The sequence below is a fragment of the Oncorhynchus masou genome, chromosome 18 (assembly GCF_036934945.1).
Source record: "Oncorhynchus masou masou isolate Uvic2021 chromosome 18, UVic_Omas_1.1, whole genome shotgun sequence".
Taxonomy (NCBI): domain Eukaryota; kingdom Metazoa; phylum Chordata; class Actinopteri; order Salmoniformes; family Salmonidae; genus Oncorhynchus; species Oncorhynchus masou.
In genome coordinates this window covers 28,891,485-28,906,178 of record NC_088229.1, presented here as the reverse complement: position 1 = coordinate 28,906,178, position 14,694 = coordinate 28,891,485, and the positions used below count along the sequence as shown (strand labels likewise).

Genomic DNA, 14,694 nt, shown 5'->3' with positions numbered 1-14,694 from the left:
AGACAGTGTTTTTACGCACTCTGCAAGTATATTTCCATGCATGTGTCTGCATTCTCAAATCAAAGCATTGATGTCTCGGAAACAAATGCAAGGAAATCATATAGACAATTAAATTAGCTTACAATTAAACGCTGGGTCCTATCTGATTCAAAAGGATTGGGTGAAATGCGTAAGACACATTTCAGTTGAATGCAATCAGTTGTACAACTGATTAGGCATCCCCCATTCCCTTATATTGAAATCTTGAGTTTGCCATCTGAGGGTTTTATACATGTTACACACTTAAAAATAAAACTTGAGGGTTTTCTTTAACCCGGGACAGTTAGTTGACACCTCAGATCCACAGAAGACGCAATCTCAATTGCACTCCACACTGCCCTGTCCCACCTGGACAAAATTAACACCTAAGTGAGAATGCTGTTCATTGACTACAGCTCAGCGTTCAACACCATAATGTCCTCAAAGCTCATCACTAAGCTAAGGACCATGGGCCTAAACACCTTCCTCTGCAACTCGATCTTGGACTTCCTGACGGGCCGCCCCCAGGTGGTAAGGGATGGCAACAACACATCTGCCACACTGATCCTCATCACGGGGGCCCCTCAGGGGTGCGTGCTTAGTCCCCTCCGGTACTCCCTGTTCGCCCACGAAAGTTTGCCGACGACAACTGTGGTAAGCCTGATGTCCGACAGATACTCAAAAAGTTCTACAGCTGCACCGTTGAGAGCATCCTGACTGGTATGGCAAATGCGTGGCATCTGACCACTATGTACTACAGAGGGAAGGGCGTACGGCCCAGTACATCACTGGGGCCAAGGACCTCTATACCAGGCGGTGTCAGAGGAAGGCCCTAAAAATTGTCAGACTCCTGTCACCCTAGTCAGACTGTTCCCTCTGCTATCGCATGGCAAGATGTTCCGGAGTGCTACCCAGAGTACTTGCATTGACACCCCACCCTTACTGGGACGTTGCATCCAAATGAACATAACGCTGCTGTCAGGGGCAATTAGTAACAACAAAATAAATAAAGATTTCAAACACTAGAAAGTAAAGTTTGAACATTGCAAAGTTTGAACACTTGCCTTTAAACTCGTCAGGTGCGTCACTGTAGTCCATTTCGGACTGAGAGTTTCTTGCGACAATCTCCTCCACCTTCTCCGATAGTAGCTTGAATTTTTCAATGGCGATGGTAGACTTGATGCCGGCTTTCGTCATCTTGGAAATAACTTCCTCAAAGAGTTCTTGACTGTACGACCGCTGGAAAGGGAAGAGAAAGAACACCATGTAAGCCTGGGTATATTTATTACCACACACCACAGCAAAACGTTTTGCAACAGAAAAACAAAAATAAATGTTTCTTATTGGACAAATTCAGGAAGATCCTGCCCAGTTTTGCACCATTTGCTTCTATTTGGTTCCTAGTAAATAGAATTACCTTTTGAAGGAATTATCACTGAGAGGCTTTGGGATTTGAGTGTCATTCTACCAAATGATTACAAAATAGCAGAGGGGCATGGAGATGGCAGCCTCCATGTACTTAACACAAATTCTGTGTATGCTTCGTCCGCCTTATCGTACATTGCTCTGTTACCTTTTATTGCATCTTCATTAGCACACTATATATGAACCCAAATTGAAAAACCTCAATATTCTCCCTCTCCACCACCCTCCCATCCCTACTCCACTCTACCCCCCCACCACCCTCCCCACCTCTCCACTCTACCACCCCCCCTCCCCATCACCACCCCCCCACCCTTCCCCCTCCCCACCACCACCCTCCCCCCACCACCACCACCCACCACCACCCCCTATAAAAAACTATCGGCCTATATCGAATTTTCCATTCCTCTCAAAAATCCTAGAAAAGGCTGTTGCGCAGCAACTCACTACCTTCCTGAAGACAAACAATGTATACAAAATGCTTCAGTCTGGTTTTAGACCCCATCATAGCACTGAGACTGCACTTGTGAAGGTGGTAAATTACATTTTAATGGCATCAGACCGAGGCTCTGCATCTGTCCTCGTGCTCCTAGACCTTAATGCTGCTTTTGATACCATCGATCACCACATTCTTTTGGAGAGATTGGAAACCCAAAATTGGTCTACACGGACAAGTTCTGGCCTGGTTTAGATCTTATCTGTCGGAAAGATATCAGTTTGTCTCTGTGAATGGTTTGTCCTCTGACAAATCAACTGTAGATTTCAGTGTTCCTCAAGGTTCCGTTTTAGGACCACTATTGTTTTCACTATATATATATTTTACCTCTTGGGGATGTTATTCGAAAACATAATGTTAACTTTCACTGCTATGCGGATGACACACAGCTGTACATTTCAATGAAACATGGTGAAGCCCCAAAATTGCCCTTGCTAGAAGCATGTGTTTCAGACATAAGGAAGTGGATGGCTGCAAACGTTCTACTTTTAAACTCGGACAAAACAGAGATGCTTGTTCTAGGTCCCAAGAAACAAAGAGATCTTCTGTTGAATCTGACAATTAATCTTAATGGTTGTACAGTCGTCTCAAATAAAACTGTGAAGGACCTCGGTGTTACTCTGGACCCTGATCTCTCTTTTGAAGAACATATCAAGACGATTTCAAGGACAGCTTTTTTTCCATCTACGTAACATTGCAAAAATCAGAAACTTTCTGTCCAAAAATGATGCAGAAAAATTAATCCATGCTTTTGTCACTTCTAGGTTAGACTACTGCAATGCTCTACTTTCCGGCTACCCGGACAAAGCACTAAATAAACTTCAGTTAGTGCTAAATACGGCTGCTAGAATCCTGACTAGAACCAAAAAAATGTACCATATTTCTCCAGTGCTAGCCTCCCTACACTGGCTTCCTGTCAAAGCAAGGGCTGATTTCAAAGTTTTACTGCTAACCTACAAAGCATTACATGAGCTTGCTCCTACCTATCTCTCTGATTTTGTCCTGCCGTACATACCTACACGTACGCTACGGTCACAAGACGCAGGCCTCCTAATTGTCCCTAGAATTTCTAAGCAAACAGCTGGAGGCAGGTCTTTCTCCTATAGAGCTCCATTTTTATGGAACGGTCTGCCTACCCATGTCAGAGACGCAAACTCGGTCTCAACCTTTAAGTCTTTACTGAAGACTCATCTCTTCAGTGGGTCATATGATTGAGTGTAGTCTGGTCCAGGAGTGGGAAGGTGAACGGAAAGGCTCTGGAGCAACGAACCACCCTTGCTGTCTCTGCCTGGCCGGTTCCCCTCTTTCCACTGGGATTCTCTGCCTCTAACCCTATTACAGGGGCTGAGTCACTGGCTTACTGGGGCTCTCATGCTGTCCCTGGAAGGGGTGCGTCACCTGAGTGGGTTGATTCACTGATGTGGTCATCCTGTCTGGGTTGGCACCCCCCCTTGGGTTGTGCCATGGCGGAGATCTTTGCGGGCTATACTCAGCTTTGTCTCAGGATGGTTAGTTGGTGGTTGAATATATCCCTCTAGTGGTGTGGGGGCTGTGCTTTGGCAAAGTGGGTGGGGTTATATCCTTCCTGTTTGGCCCTGTCTGGGGGTGTCCTCGGGTGGGGCCACAGTGTCTCCTGACCCCTCCTGTCTCAGCCTCCAGTATTTATGCTGCAGTAGTTTATGTGTCGGGGGGCTGGGGTCAGTTTGTTATATCTGGAGTACTTCTCCTGTCCAATTCGGTGTCCTGTGTGAATCTAAGTGGGCGTTCTCTAATTCTCTCCTTCTCTCTCTCGGAGGACCTGAGCCCTAGGACCATGCCCCAGGACTACCTGACATGATGACTCCTTGCTGTCCCCAGTCCACCTGGCCGTGCTGCTGCTCCAGTTTCAACTGTTCTACCTTATTATTATTATTCGACCACGCTGGTCATTTATGAACATTTGAACATCTTGGCCATGTTCTGTTATAATCTCTACCCGGCACAGCCAGAAGAGGACTGCCCACCCCACATAGCCTGGTTCCTCTCTAGGTTTCTTCCTAGGTTTTGGCCTTTCTAGGGAGTTTTTCCTAACCACCGTGCTTCTACACCTGCATTGCTTGCTGTTTGGGGTTTTAGGCTGGGTTTCTAAATCAAATCAAATTTTATTTGTCACATACACATGGTTAGCAGATGTTAATGCGAGTGTAGCGGAATGCTTGTGCTTCTAGTTCCGACAATGCAGTAATAACCAACAAGTAATCTAACTAACAATTCCTAAACTACTGTCTTATACACAGTGTAAGGGGATAAAGAATATGTACATAAGGATATATGAATGAGTGATGGTACAGAGCAGCATAGGCAATATACAGTAGATGGTATCGAGTACAGTATATACATATGAGATGAGTATGTAAACAAAGTGGCATCGTTAAAGTGGCTAGTGATACATGTATTACATAAGGATGCAGTGGATGATATAGAGTACAGTATATACGTATGCATATGAGATGAATAATGTAGGGTAAGTAACATTATATAAGGTAGCATTGTTTAAAGTGGCTAGTGATATATTTACATCATTTCCCATCAATTCCCATTATTAAAGTGGCTGGAGTTGAGTCAGTGTCAGTGTGTTGGCAGCAGCCACTCAATGTTTGTGGTGGCTGTTTAACAGTCTGATGGCCTTGAGATAGAAGCTGTTTTTCAGTCTCTCGGTCCCAGCTTTGATGCACCTGTACTGACCTCGCCTTCTGGATGATAGCGGGGTGAACAGGCAGTGGCTCGGGTGGTTGATGTCCTTGATGATCTTTATGGCCTTCCTGTAACATCGGGTGGTGTAGGTGTCCTGGAGGGCAGGTAGTTTGCCCCCGGTGATGAGTTGTGCAGACCTCACTACCCTCTGGAGAGCCTTACGGTTGAGGGCGGAGCAGTTGCCGTACCAGGCGGTGATACAGCCCGCCAGGATGCTCTCGATTGTGCATCTGTAGAGGTTTGTGAGTGCTTTTGGTGACAAGCCAATTTCTTCAGCCTCCTGAGGTTGAAGAGGCGCTGCTGCGCCTTCTTCACGATGCTGTCTGTGTGAGTGGACCAATTCAGTTTGTCTGTGATGTGTATGCCGAGGAACTTAAAACTTGCTACTCTCTCAACTACTGTTCCATCGATGTGGATAGGGGGGTGTTCCCTCTGCTGTTTCCTGAAGTCCACAATCATCTCCTTAGTTTTGTTGACGTTGAGTGTGAGGCTAAGTACTTCCGGCGCCGACAGAGATGGCCGCCTCGCTTCGCGTTCCTAGGAAACTATGTCGTTTTTGTTTTTTTACGTGTTATTTCTTACATTAGTACCCCAGATCATCTTAGGTTTCATTACATACAGTCGAGAAGAACTACTGTATATAAGATCAGCGTCAACTCACCATCAGTACGACCAAGAATGTTTTTTGCGACGCGGATCCTGTGTTCTGCCTTACAAACAGGACAACGGAATGGATCGCATGCAGCGACCCAAAAAAACGACTCCGAAAAAGAGGGAAACGAGGCGTTCTATGCAGTTCTGTACAGCACTTTGAGATATCAGCTGATGTACGAAGGGCTATATAAATAAATTTGATTTGAATCAATTTCCCAAATGTTTGAAAGCCAGGTGTGCTACTACTTTAGTTTACCTGGTCGTCGGCGATGGCCTTGGCAAAGCGGGCACAGTCAAGTTGCAGGTAAATGTCAGTAAGCTGGTCCAGGAGCTTTTTGGGCTCAAAACCATACTTCTCTGGGTTCTCCACCTTCAGGTCCCGGCACTTCGGCCCGCAAAGCTGCTGGAGGTTAAAGTTCAGCATGGCTGCCAGACGAGGCCCCAGCTCCTGGAATGCACAGAGCAGCGAGTTAAGTCACCAGGAAAAATATTGTCTGCATCCATGAATAGGAGTTGTTTATGGTTACTGTTGAACTAGGCTTTAAACAGTAATATGTATCACTTTGCCATTCCTCCCATTATGCTGCTGAAGGGTAATGTTCTATTGTTGGCAGAAAAAGAAAAGGGAATGATGACCACCACTAACTAAATAAAACACTTTGTTTTTGTGAGGCTTACTTTTCCCACCATGGCACTCTTGAAGAAAATGGATGAAGGCAGATACCAAGCACAAACGAGTTGGTTTGTTTTCATGTTTTTAAATATTTTGAAATATTTTTTAAATTAAGGCTCTTTAAAATTAAGAATCTTTTTCAAATCAACGAGTGCCTTGATGTAAAAATAAGCACATAATACATTTCAGTTTACTAAGTGGTTACCATCATTCCCATTTTTCTGCCAGTCATAGACTACCCTTTTCAAAGAGCACCTCCACAGCCTTCGTTTTTAACCCATTTGAGCACACCAGCAAAACAAATTATTGTCAATGTTTTATTTGGCTGCTGTGTGGGGGCTGTTGACAACCAGTAAGTCATTCTAACCGCATATTTGTCGAATACAACATTTGCAAACTATGTTTTTGCGCCCATTTATCCCTTTATAGACTGGAAAGTATGAGTAAAATATGTTTGATCCCTGGTCAGAGTGGTACTTACGGGCCGGAGGAAGGGCTTCTGGACCTGCTTGGTAAGGATATGGAACATGTCAACAGTCTCTGTGGCCAGTGCCAGGTAGGAGCGCGACACCCGCTCGTCCTGGGTCAGCTGGGACTGGCGGCTCTGCTGCTGCTCCTGAGGGAGAAAGAGTCGTTAGGAATTATAAAGGCGCTTTGTAACACGTTAATATGCGCTTCGTAATGCGTTCATGTTTTCCCCCCGGTAATTCCGTACTGACCCTGGGAAGCAGATCCCACTGCTCCTTGTTCTTCATCTCCTCCTGGACCTCATGGATGCGCTTTAGGGACTCCAGGCTCTCGTCCAGCAGGAAGGTGGTGTCGTTGATCAACATGTTGATGTAGCGCACAAACTGCTTGCCAGAGCTAAGGGGAATAGACAGATTGATTCACTAACTCGGAGGTCTTCGGAAGCCAGTCGAAGTCACACAAACTGAGTCGGAGTACATTTTACATGTAGCATTCAGCATGACTGGATTTATTAGTATTTATTAGCTGACGATACCTATTAAGTTGTGATTCTAGCCCACTTACTTGAACTCTTCCAGGAATGTGCCGTGGTGGCCCATGTTCTGCCAGAGGCTCTTGAAGATGGTGCTGATGTGGTAGCGGATGGTGAACTTATCGTAGAACTCGCTGGTGGCACCGGTGTGCTCCACATCTGTGGAAAGGAAGGCACACAAGAGTCAGTTGCATGTGAGAATCAGTGCACTTGACTCCACTAATAGCTTTTGCACACTACTGAGTGGAGCCAAGTTGAGCCGTACTGTGATGGTGTGTTACACACCCACTATAGTTGATGGAACCATTCTGGAAAGAAGAAAATATCCAAGCCAGCACAATAAAAAGTTTGCGCAATTTTAACACTTTTGCATGAACACAATGTGTCTAGTTCTGCCCCTCCCGAAATGCTGCACCAAGTAGTCACACCTGTGTAGAACTTCATGAGGGCCGGGACCAACTGTTTGACGGACAGGGGGTGGTTCTCCATCATCTCGGAAAAGCGCTGGGTGCGCAGCTGCACCGCCGGATTGGTGACAAAAAGCACTTCCACCAGCTTGGCGATCAGGTAGGGGTTCCGGATGTAGTTCTGACTGCAGATGAACACCACCAGGAAAGTGACAATGTCCTGGACGCAGGGCTCATACAGGACCTGAGGGGAATACCTGGCAGGGGATAGAAAGGGGAGGCTAACCGTCAGTCAAGAGCAATTTTCACAGAAGATACCTTTTCAAAAAATACATGTAATTTTATATTACCCCCATTCAAACAGCCGCACTTAGAAATGTCATTTCTTTAAAAAACAAAGCACATTTTGTGCCCATTAAATTAACACCAAATTGATCATACAGACATTGTTAATGTTGTAAATGACTATTGTAGCTGGAAACGGCAGATTTTTTATGGAATATCTACATAGGCGTACAGAGGCCCATTATTAGCAACCATCACTCCGGTGTTCCAATGGCATGTTGTGTTAGCTAATCCAAGTTAATCATTTTAAAAGGCGAATTGATCATTAGAAACTCTTCTGCAATTATGTTAGCACAGCTGAAAAAGGTTGTGCAGATTTAAAGAAGCAATAAAACTGGCCTTTAGACTATTTGAGTATCTGGAGCATCAGCATTTGTGGGTTTGATTACAGGCTCAAAATGGCCAGAAACAAAGAAGTTTCTTCTGAAACTCGTCAGTCTATTCTTGTTCTGAGAAATGAAGGCTATTCCATGCGAGAAATCACCAAGAAACTGAAGATCTCATACAACGCTGTGTCCTACTCCCTTCAGAGAACAGCGCAAACTGGCTCTAACCAGAATAGAAAGAGGAGCGGGAGGCCCCGGTACACAACTGAGGAAGAGGACAAGTACATTAGAGAGTCTAGTTTGAGAAACAGACGCCTCACAAGTCCTCAACTGGAAGCTTCATTAAATAGTACCCGCAAAACACCAAGTTCAACGTCAACAGTGAAGAGGCGACTCTGGGATGCTGGCCTTCTAGGCAGAGTTGCAAAGAAAGAGCCATATCTCAGACTGGCCGATAAAAAGAAAAGATTAAGATGGGCAAAAGAACACATACTGAACAAAAATAAAACGCAACATGTAAAGTGTTGGTCCCATGTTTCATGAGCTGAAACAAAAGATCCCAGAAATTGTCCATAAGCACAAAATGATTATTTCTCTCAAATTTAGTGCACAAATTTGTTTACATCCCTGTTAGTGAGCATTTCTCTTTTGCCAAGGAAATCCATCCACCTGACAGGTGTGGCATATCAATAAGCTGATTAAACAGCATGATCATTACACAGATGCACCTTCTGCTTTGGACAATAAAAGGCCACTTTAAAACGTGAAGCTGTCACAACACCATGCTATAGATGTCTCAAGTTGATGGAGCGTGCAATTGGAATGCTAACTGCAGGAATGTCCACCAGAGCTATTGCCAGAGAATTTAATGTTGAACGTTAGATTACTTGGCAGTGAGTCCAATCGGCCTCACAACCGCAGTCCATGTGTCACCACGCCAACCCAGGACTTCCATATCGGACTTCACCTGCAGGATGGTCAGAAATGAGCCACCCGGACAGCTGATGAAACTGGGTTTGCACAATTGAAGAATTTCTGCACAAACTGTCAGAAACCATCTCAGGGAAGCTCATCTGCGTGCTCGTCATCCTCACCAGGGTCTTGACCTGACTGCAGTTCGGCATAGTAACCGACTTCAGTGGACAAATGCTCAACTTTGATGGCCACTGGCATGCTGGAGATGTGTGCTCTTCACGGATGAATCTCGGTCTCAAATGTACCAGGCAGATGGCAGACATGGTATAATGCGTCGTGTGGGTGATCTGTTTGCTTATGTCAACGTTGTGAGCAAGGTGGCGGTGGGTTTATGTTATGGGCATGCATAAGCTACGGACAATAAACACAATTGCATTTTATCAATGGCACTTTGAATGCAGAGAAATAACATGATGAAATTCATCCGCTGGCATCACCTCACGTTTCAGCATGATGATGCACAGCCCCATGTCGCAAGGATCTATACACAATTTCTGTAAGCTGAAAATGTCAGTTCTTCGATGACCTGCATACTCACCAGACATGTCACCCATTGAGCATGTTTGGGATGCTCTGGATCGATGTGTACAACAGCATGTTCCAGTTCCCGCCAATATCCAGCAACTTTGCACAGCCATTGAAGAGTGGGACAACATTCCACAGGCCACAATCAACAGCATGATCAACTCTATGCGAAGGAGATATGTCGCGCTGCATGAGGCAAATGGTGGCCACGCCAGATACTAGCAGGTTTTCTGATCCACACCCTTAACTTTTCTGAAAAGGTATCTGTGACCAACAGAAGCATATCTGTATTCCCAGTCATGTGAAATCCATAGACAAGGGCCTAATGCATTTATTTCGGTTAAATGAACTGTGAAATTCTTGAATATTACATTTATATTTTTGTTCAGTGTACAATTTCAGCAGGTATACCCCCTTTTATACATATTGTGTAACCAGCCATTAATCTTTCCTTGAACCCTCTCACTACCTCTCTGCTCGCCACCTCCACAAAACACATTGGTGGAGAAGGTCAGAGGGAAGGGACCTTGGATCCACTCCTGCATTGCGGTTTAAGATAAAGGTGAGGAGAGCGTACGCAAGAATCAAGCTTGTCCAGGGATGAAGAGGATGGTCCTCCTCATGTATTTATTAATAAAGGAAAGAGAATGGAGAGAGCCACGAGTTTCTCCAGGTCGGGTCACATGGTCAGGAAATCCTCTAGGCCCTACTCTTGCCACATCCCTTTGAAGTTAACATTTTAAGAAACAATTCTCCAAGAAATGTATAAAACATGGAACTAATCACTTGCTTTAGGTAAAACAGGGTAAATGGACACATACAATCCCACTCTTGAGCATTTGTCTGGCCTTGTACTATGCAATTATAATCTATTTGTCGACTTACTGCACAACGAAAAGCAGGAACTCGGCCACATCTTCAATGTAAAACTCCGGCAGAGCAGCAAAGCTTTTGGGAATCTCCGGATTCAGCGGTAGACTCATGCTGCAACAAAGGGAAGGAAGGAATATGAGTTTTTGATCCACTTTATGCATGTCAAACAATACAAACAATAACAAAGATAAATCTAATAAACATTAATATAATTATCAGTTTAGTAAAAAAGTTGCATCCCTCAGTTTAAAGGGATTGTGCGAAATCTTGTCAACAAAGCCCTTTTTCTACTTACCCATGGATAACATTTTCATGCCTGCGTGCACTATTAAGGCAGTTGCTAACTAGAGCTAGCGTAATTGGTAACTAGCTTTAAGACAATGACTGGTTCGCAAAACTACCTTCAACTTCCTTCAAACTGCATGAAGAGACGAACATGGTATCGATGAATTCATCTGACTGGTTAAGTAGAAAAAGAGCATAATTGCTCAAATCTCACACCATCCCTTTAATTATGACAGATATGACGTAAAGTAGGCTATGAACTCATATTGCAGCATTAAAACAGTTCCTGGTTGTGGCAGAGTGTCTTACTGTGGGTAGGCGGGATCCACCATGCGTAGGATGAGCTGAATGACCATACTGTAGAACTGCAGACATCTGCGTAAAAGGTTCTCATCCAGAAGCCCTGCATCGGCACAGGCTTTGGAGCGCACCAGTTTCTGTCAAGGCCAAAGATCAAAGATAGAAAAGTTTCTGGTGAATATTGTCGTTAACTCATGACACGAGTTGAAATTATTTATTTTCTTATTCGCAACACTAATTTCAGTTTAAAACCAAAACGGATGATTCGGAAAACAAACTATGACGACACTGGATTGGAATAGGAAATGGAGTTTACACACTTAAAATTTACCAAAACATTATCACGTATTACAAGCAGAACATAAGCAGATGAGAGAGTGGATTAAGTCCTTTCAGCCTGAAAACGGTGGGGGGAGATTTAAAAAATAATTAATTAAGAAAAATGTCTTAGCGAACTTTGAGCTGGGTTTTGCATCTCTTTAGCATCTCTCGGTGTCGGCTGGCCAGCGGAGAGTCCTTCCACTGGCTCTCACTGTTCTTCAGCTCCTCCACGGTCCTGTCATGCCAAACAAAACAGGGTCGCATTCATTAGTATTCAAAACATCTCGCAAAGGATAACAAAAACAGCTACTTCAGCTTGTTGCTCCCCGTTTAAGTCAATGTTCTTAACATTGAGAGCCTAGTGAATACAATCCAGCCTTCATATACTCACTAATACACTACATACACACCTTAAAACAATGAAATAATTTCCACTCATAGGCCAATAATGTATCAAATGATCACCAATGAAACGTAACAATGAGCTCCACACTAATGTATGAACACATTTACATTTTGATATTTCACTGGTTGGAGACCACCACATTACATTTATTACAAGTACTAAAAAACCAAAGCCAATCTCTTATATATTTTTGGAACTCGGAAGCCAAATCTCTCTGAAAACTCCTTTCTTGAGATGGACATCTATATTCTATGGTCCCATGTAGAGTTGTCATTGGGTCTGAAAATTGGAGTCCGGTCTTACCCAAGCCTGGTGAGCTGAAGCCCCAAGCCCAGGCCTGATCCAACATCACAGAAATGTAATGAGCCCGAACCCCCCCAAAAATGCAGTATTTCTCGAAAACAGCATATTGATTTAAACTGGTGTTGAGAACAATGTGGTGGAGGTGGGCAGCAGTGGAGCGAGGAGACGAGGAATCAGCCCTAGACTTAGAAATGCGATGAGAAAACTCACCTTAGCCTTAGTTATGATCAACTGAATAACTTAAATATTGGAATAGGTTATAGGCTAATGCAAATGAAGGTATGTATCAAATGGTTTCTTACTGGTACTCCCAAAGTCATATCCAACCATTATAATACATTTAAAGCAATAGCCGTGTGGCCAACTTGGGATTTCAGCACCGTTTTGAGGCAAGTGTGGGGACTCGTCGTGATAACATAAATATAACAGATTTTTAACAGACTTTCCATTATATTTGGTTACAATTAGGCTGGAAAAATGTTAGCTAACTTGAGCTGGGTGCTCATGATCATTTTCAGTCTAGTTTGCTCATATATTGAACAGAGATATAAAAAAAAACAGCATGCCACAATTTCAAAGATTTTACTGAGTTACAGTTACACAAGGAAATAAATTCATTTGGCCCTAATCTACCGATTTCACATGACCAGGCAGGGGCGCAACCATGAGTGGGCCTGGGAGGGCATAGGACCAGCCAACCAGAATTAGTTTTTCAACACAAAAGGGCTTTATTACAGACAGAAATACTCCTCAGTTTCATCAACTGTCTGGGTTGCTGGTCTCAGACGATCCCGCAGGTGAAGAAGCCGGATGTGGAGGTCCTGGGCTGGGCTGGCATGGTTACACGTGGTCGGCAGTTGTGAGGTCGGTTTGATGTACTGCCAAATTCTCTAAAATGTTGGAGGCGGCTTATGGTAGAAAAATTAACATTCAATTCTCTGGCAACAACTCGTGGTGGACATTCCTTCAATCAGCATGCCAATTGCACGCTCCCTTAAAACATCTATGGCATTGTGTTTTTTATCTTTTTGTTCAGTGTATATCAGCACTGATCAGATCATTTTGCTAGCATGTTATGTAGCTTAAGGGGTTTTTTACTCTTCAATTCCATAGTAGCCTATACTCCTGGCCAAAAGCCTGATAATCAATGTGACTGAATCTCCTTTTAAATATATGGTTACCGGTAATTGATCTCTGGCTGGGAAAATAAGTGGAGGTGGTAGCTCATCTATTCTTCTACTCATCTGTCACGGATCATAAACATTTAGCATGTAATAACGTAGCTTAAATCAGGTGTATCATTTTGCTATAGGCAACTCCAAAAGCCTGCAGAGGTTGTGAAATATGAACACGAGCCTCACATGCTTTTGAGAATATAGATTGCTATTAAGTAACGCCAGGCCCTGTCGGGCTGAAAATGACAACTCGTCCCAGGTTGTTTGAGTGGCTGTGGCCACTTGTCCTCGTGTGTGTGTGTGAGTGTACCTGTTGAGCTCGCGGATGGCTCTCAGTCTGCGAATGTAGCGTCGGCAGCCTGGTAGGATGGACAGGTGGTGGGTGTGCAGTGTCAGAAAGAAACACTCTGTCGGGAACTTGGGCTCAGAGAACTTGGAGGGGTCGTTGTCTGTCAACAAAAACAATTAGGAAACTTTCAGGTAGGTGAATGGCACATCCAGTGTTAATTTGGCAGGTAATCCTACTAATAACTAGATGGTAATTTGGTAATTTTCCATTAAATAACGGTGACCTTATTTTTGTGGTAGTTGAAGTTTGAAACGTTTTACTTTAAATATATACAAATTGCTGGTTTGATTACTTTGATAAACTACTAGATCACATACAACTAGACTCAGACTACTACACTTTTACTCAAAGAATCAGAAAAGATTTGGCTATCATTTTGGGGGAGAAATATGATGGTGAATCTAGTGGAAGAAGTTTAAAAGTTTGTTAGTGTTGAAAAATGTATGCTGGTGTAGTAGAGGGACTGACTTATATAAATAGTTGATCGTAGCCGTCAGTAGAAGTAGTAACTAATTAGTCGCAATGTAGTTTTTAGCAGCGGTATGGTTAAGCACGTTACCAGCTCCACAATTCACTGTGAGCGTATACGGAAGAGTGGGGCTAAATGTAACACGGGTCAATTGTAGGGTTACAGTTGTGGTAAAATGACACCCTACCTCAAAAACGCCATCCCCTCTGCTACACATTTTTTCAGAGGAAACACTGCTCTACATGCAGTTTGAAGGAAGTTTAAGGTAGCTTCACAGGTACACTAGCAATTCTCATAGACTTGCATTGGTGGTAATGCTAGTTAGAAACTTACTACAAACTGCACGCAGAGACATAAAAATGGTATCCATGAGTTCATCTGACTAGGTAAGCAGAAAAAGGGCTTGATTGGCAAAATCTCGCACTATCCCTTTAAAAAGTGTCTCACAGCTAAACACATTTTTTTGGAGTGGCGGCAATGATTTAGCAGCGGCGAGGCAACACTGAATATGTAGAAATCACTCCGCCATTGCCTGGTTGTTAAAAGTAAACAAAATTGTAACTTGAGGAGAGGAAGCATAGAAACAGTGCACATAGAACAGATCTACCGCTTATCAGACTTGCTTTCAATGTGAATAAT

General features: G+C 43.7%; 1 protein-coding gene across 1 annotated transcript in view; it reads right to left on the bottom strand.

The window, feature by feature from the left end:
- Window positions 1-14,694, bottom strand: part of ube4b (ubiquitination factor E4B, UFD2 homolog (S. cerevisiae)) — a 47,826-nt gene that overhangs the window by 2,949 nt on the left and 30,183 nt on the right. Inside the window, 10 exon segments of the mRNA XM_064922891.1 lie at window positions 1,083-1,257; window positions 5,580-5,771; window positions 6,478-6,612; window positions 6,716-6,860; window positions 7,029-7,155; window positions 7,425-7,660; window positions 10,460-10,558; window positions 11,042-11,169; window positions 11,489-11,588; window positions 13,548-13,686. Coding sequence (XP_064778963.1) covers window positions 1,083-1,257; window positions 5,580-5,771; window positions 6,478-6,612; window positions 6,716-6,860; window positions 7,029-7,155; window positions 7,425-7,660; window positions 10,460-10,558; window positions 11,042-11,169; window positions 11,489-11,588; window positions 13,548-13,686 — 1,476 coding nt within the window.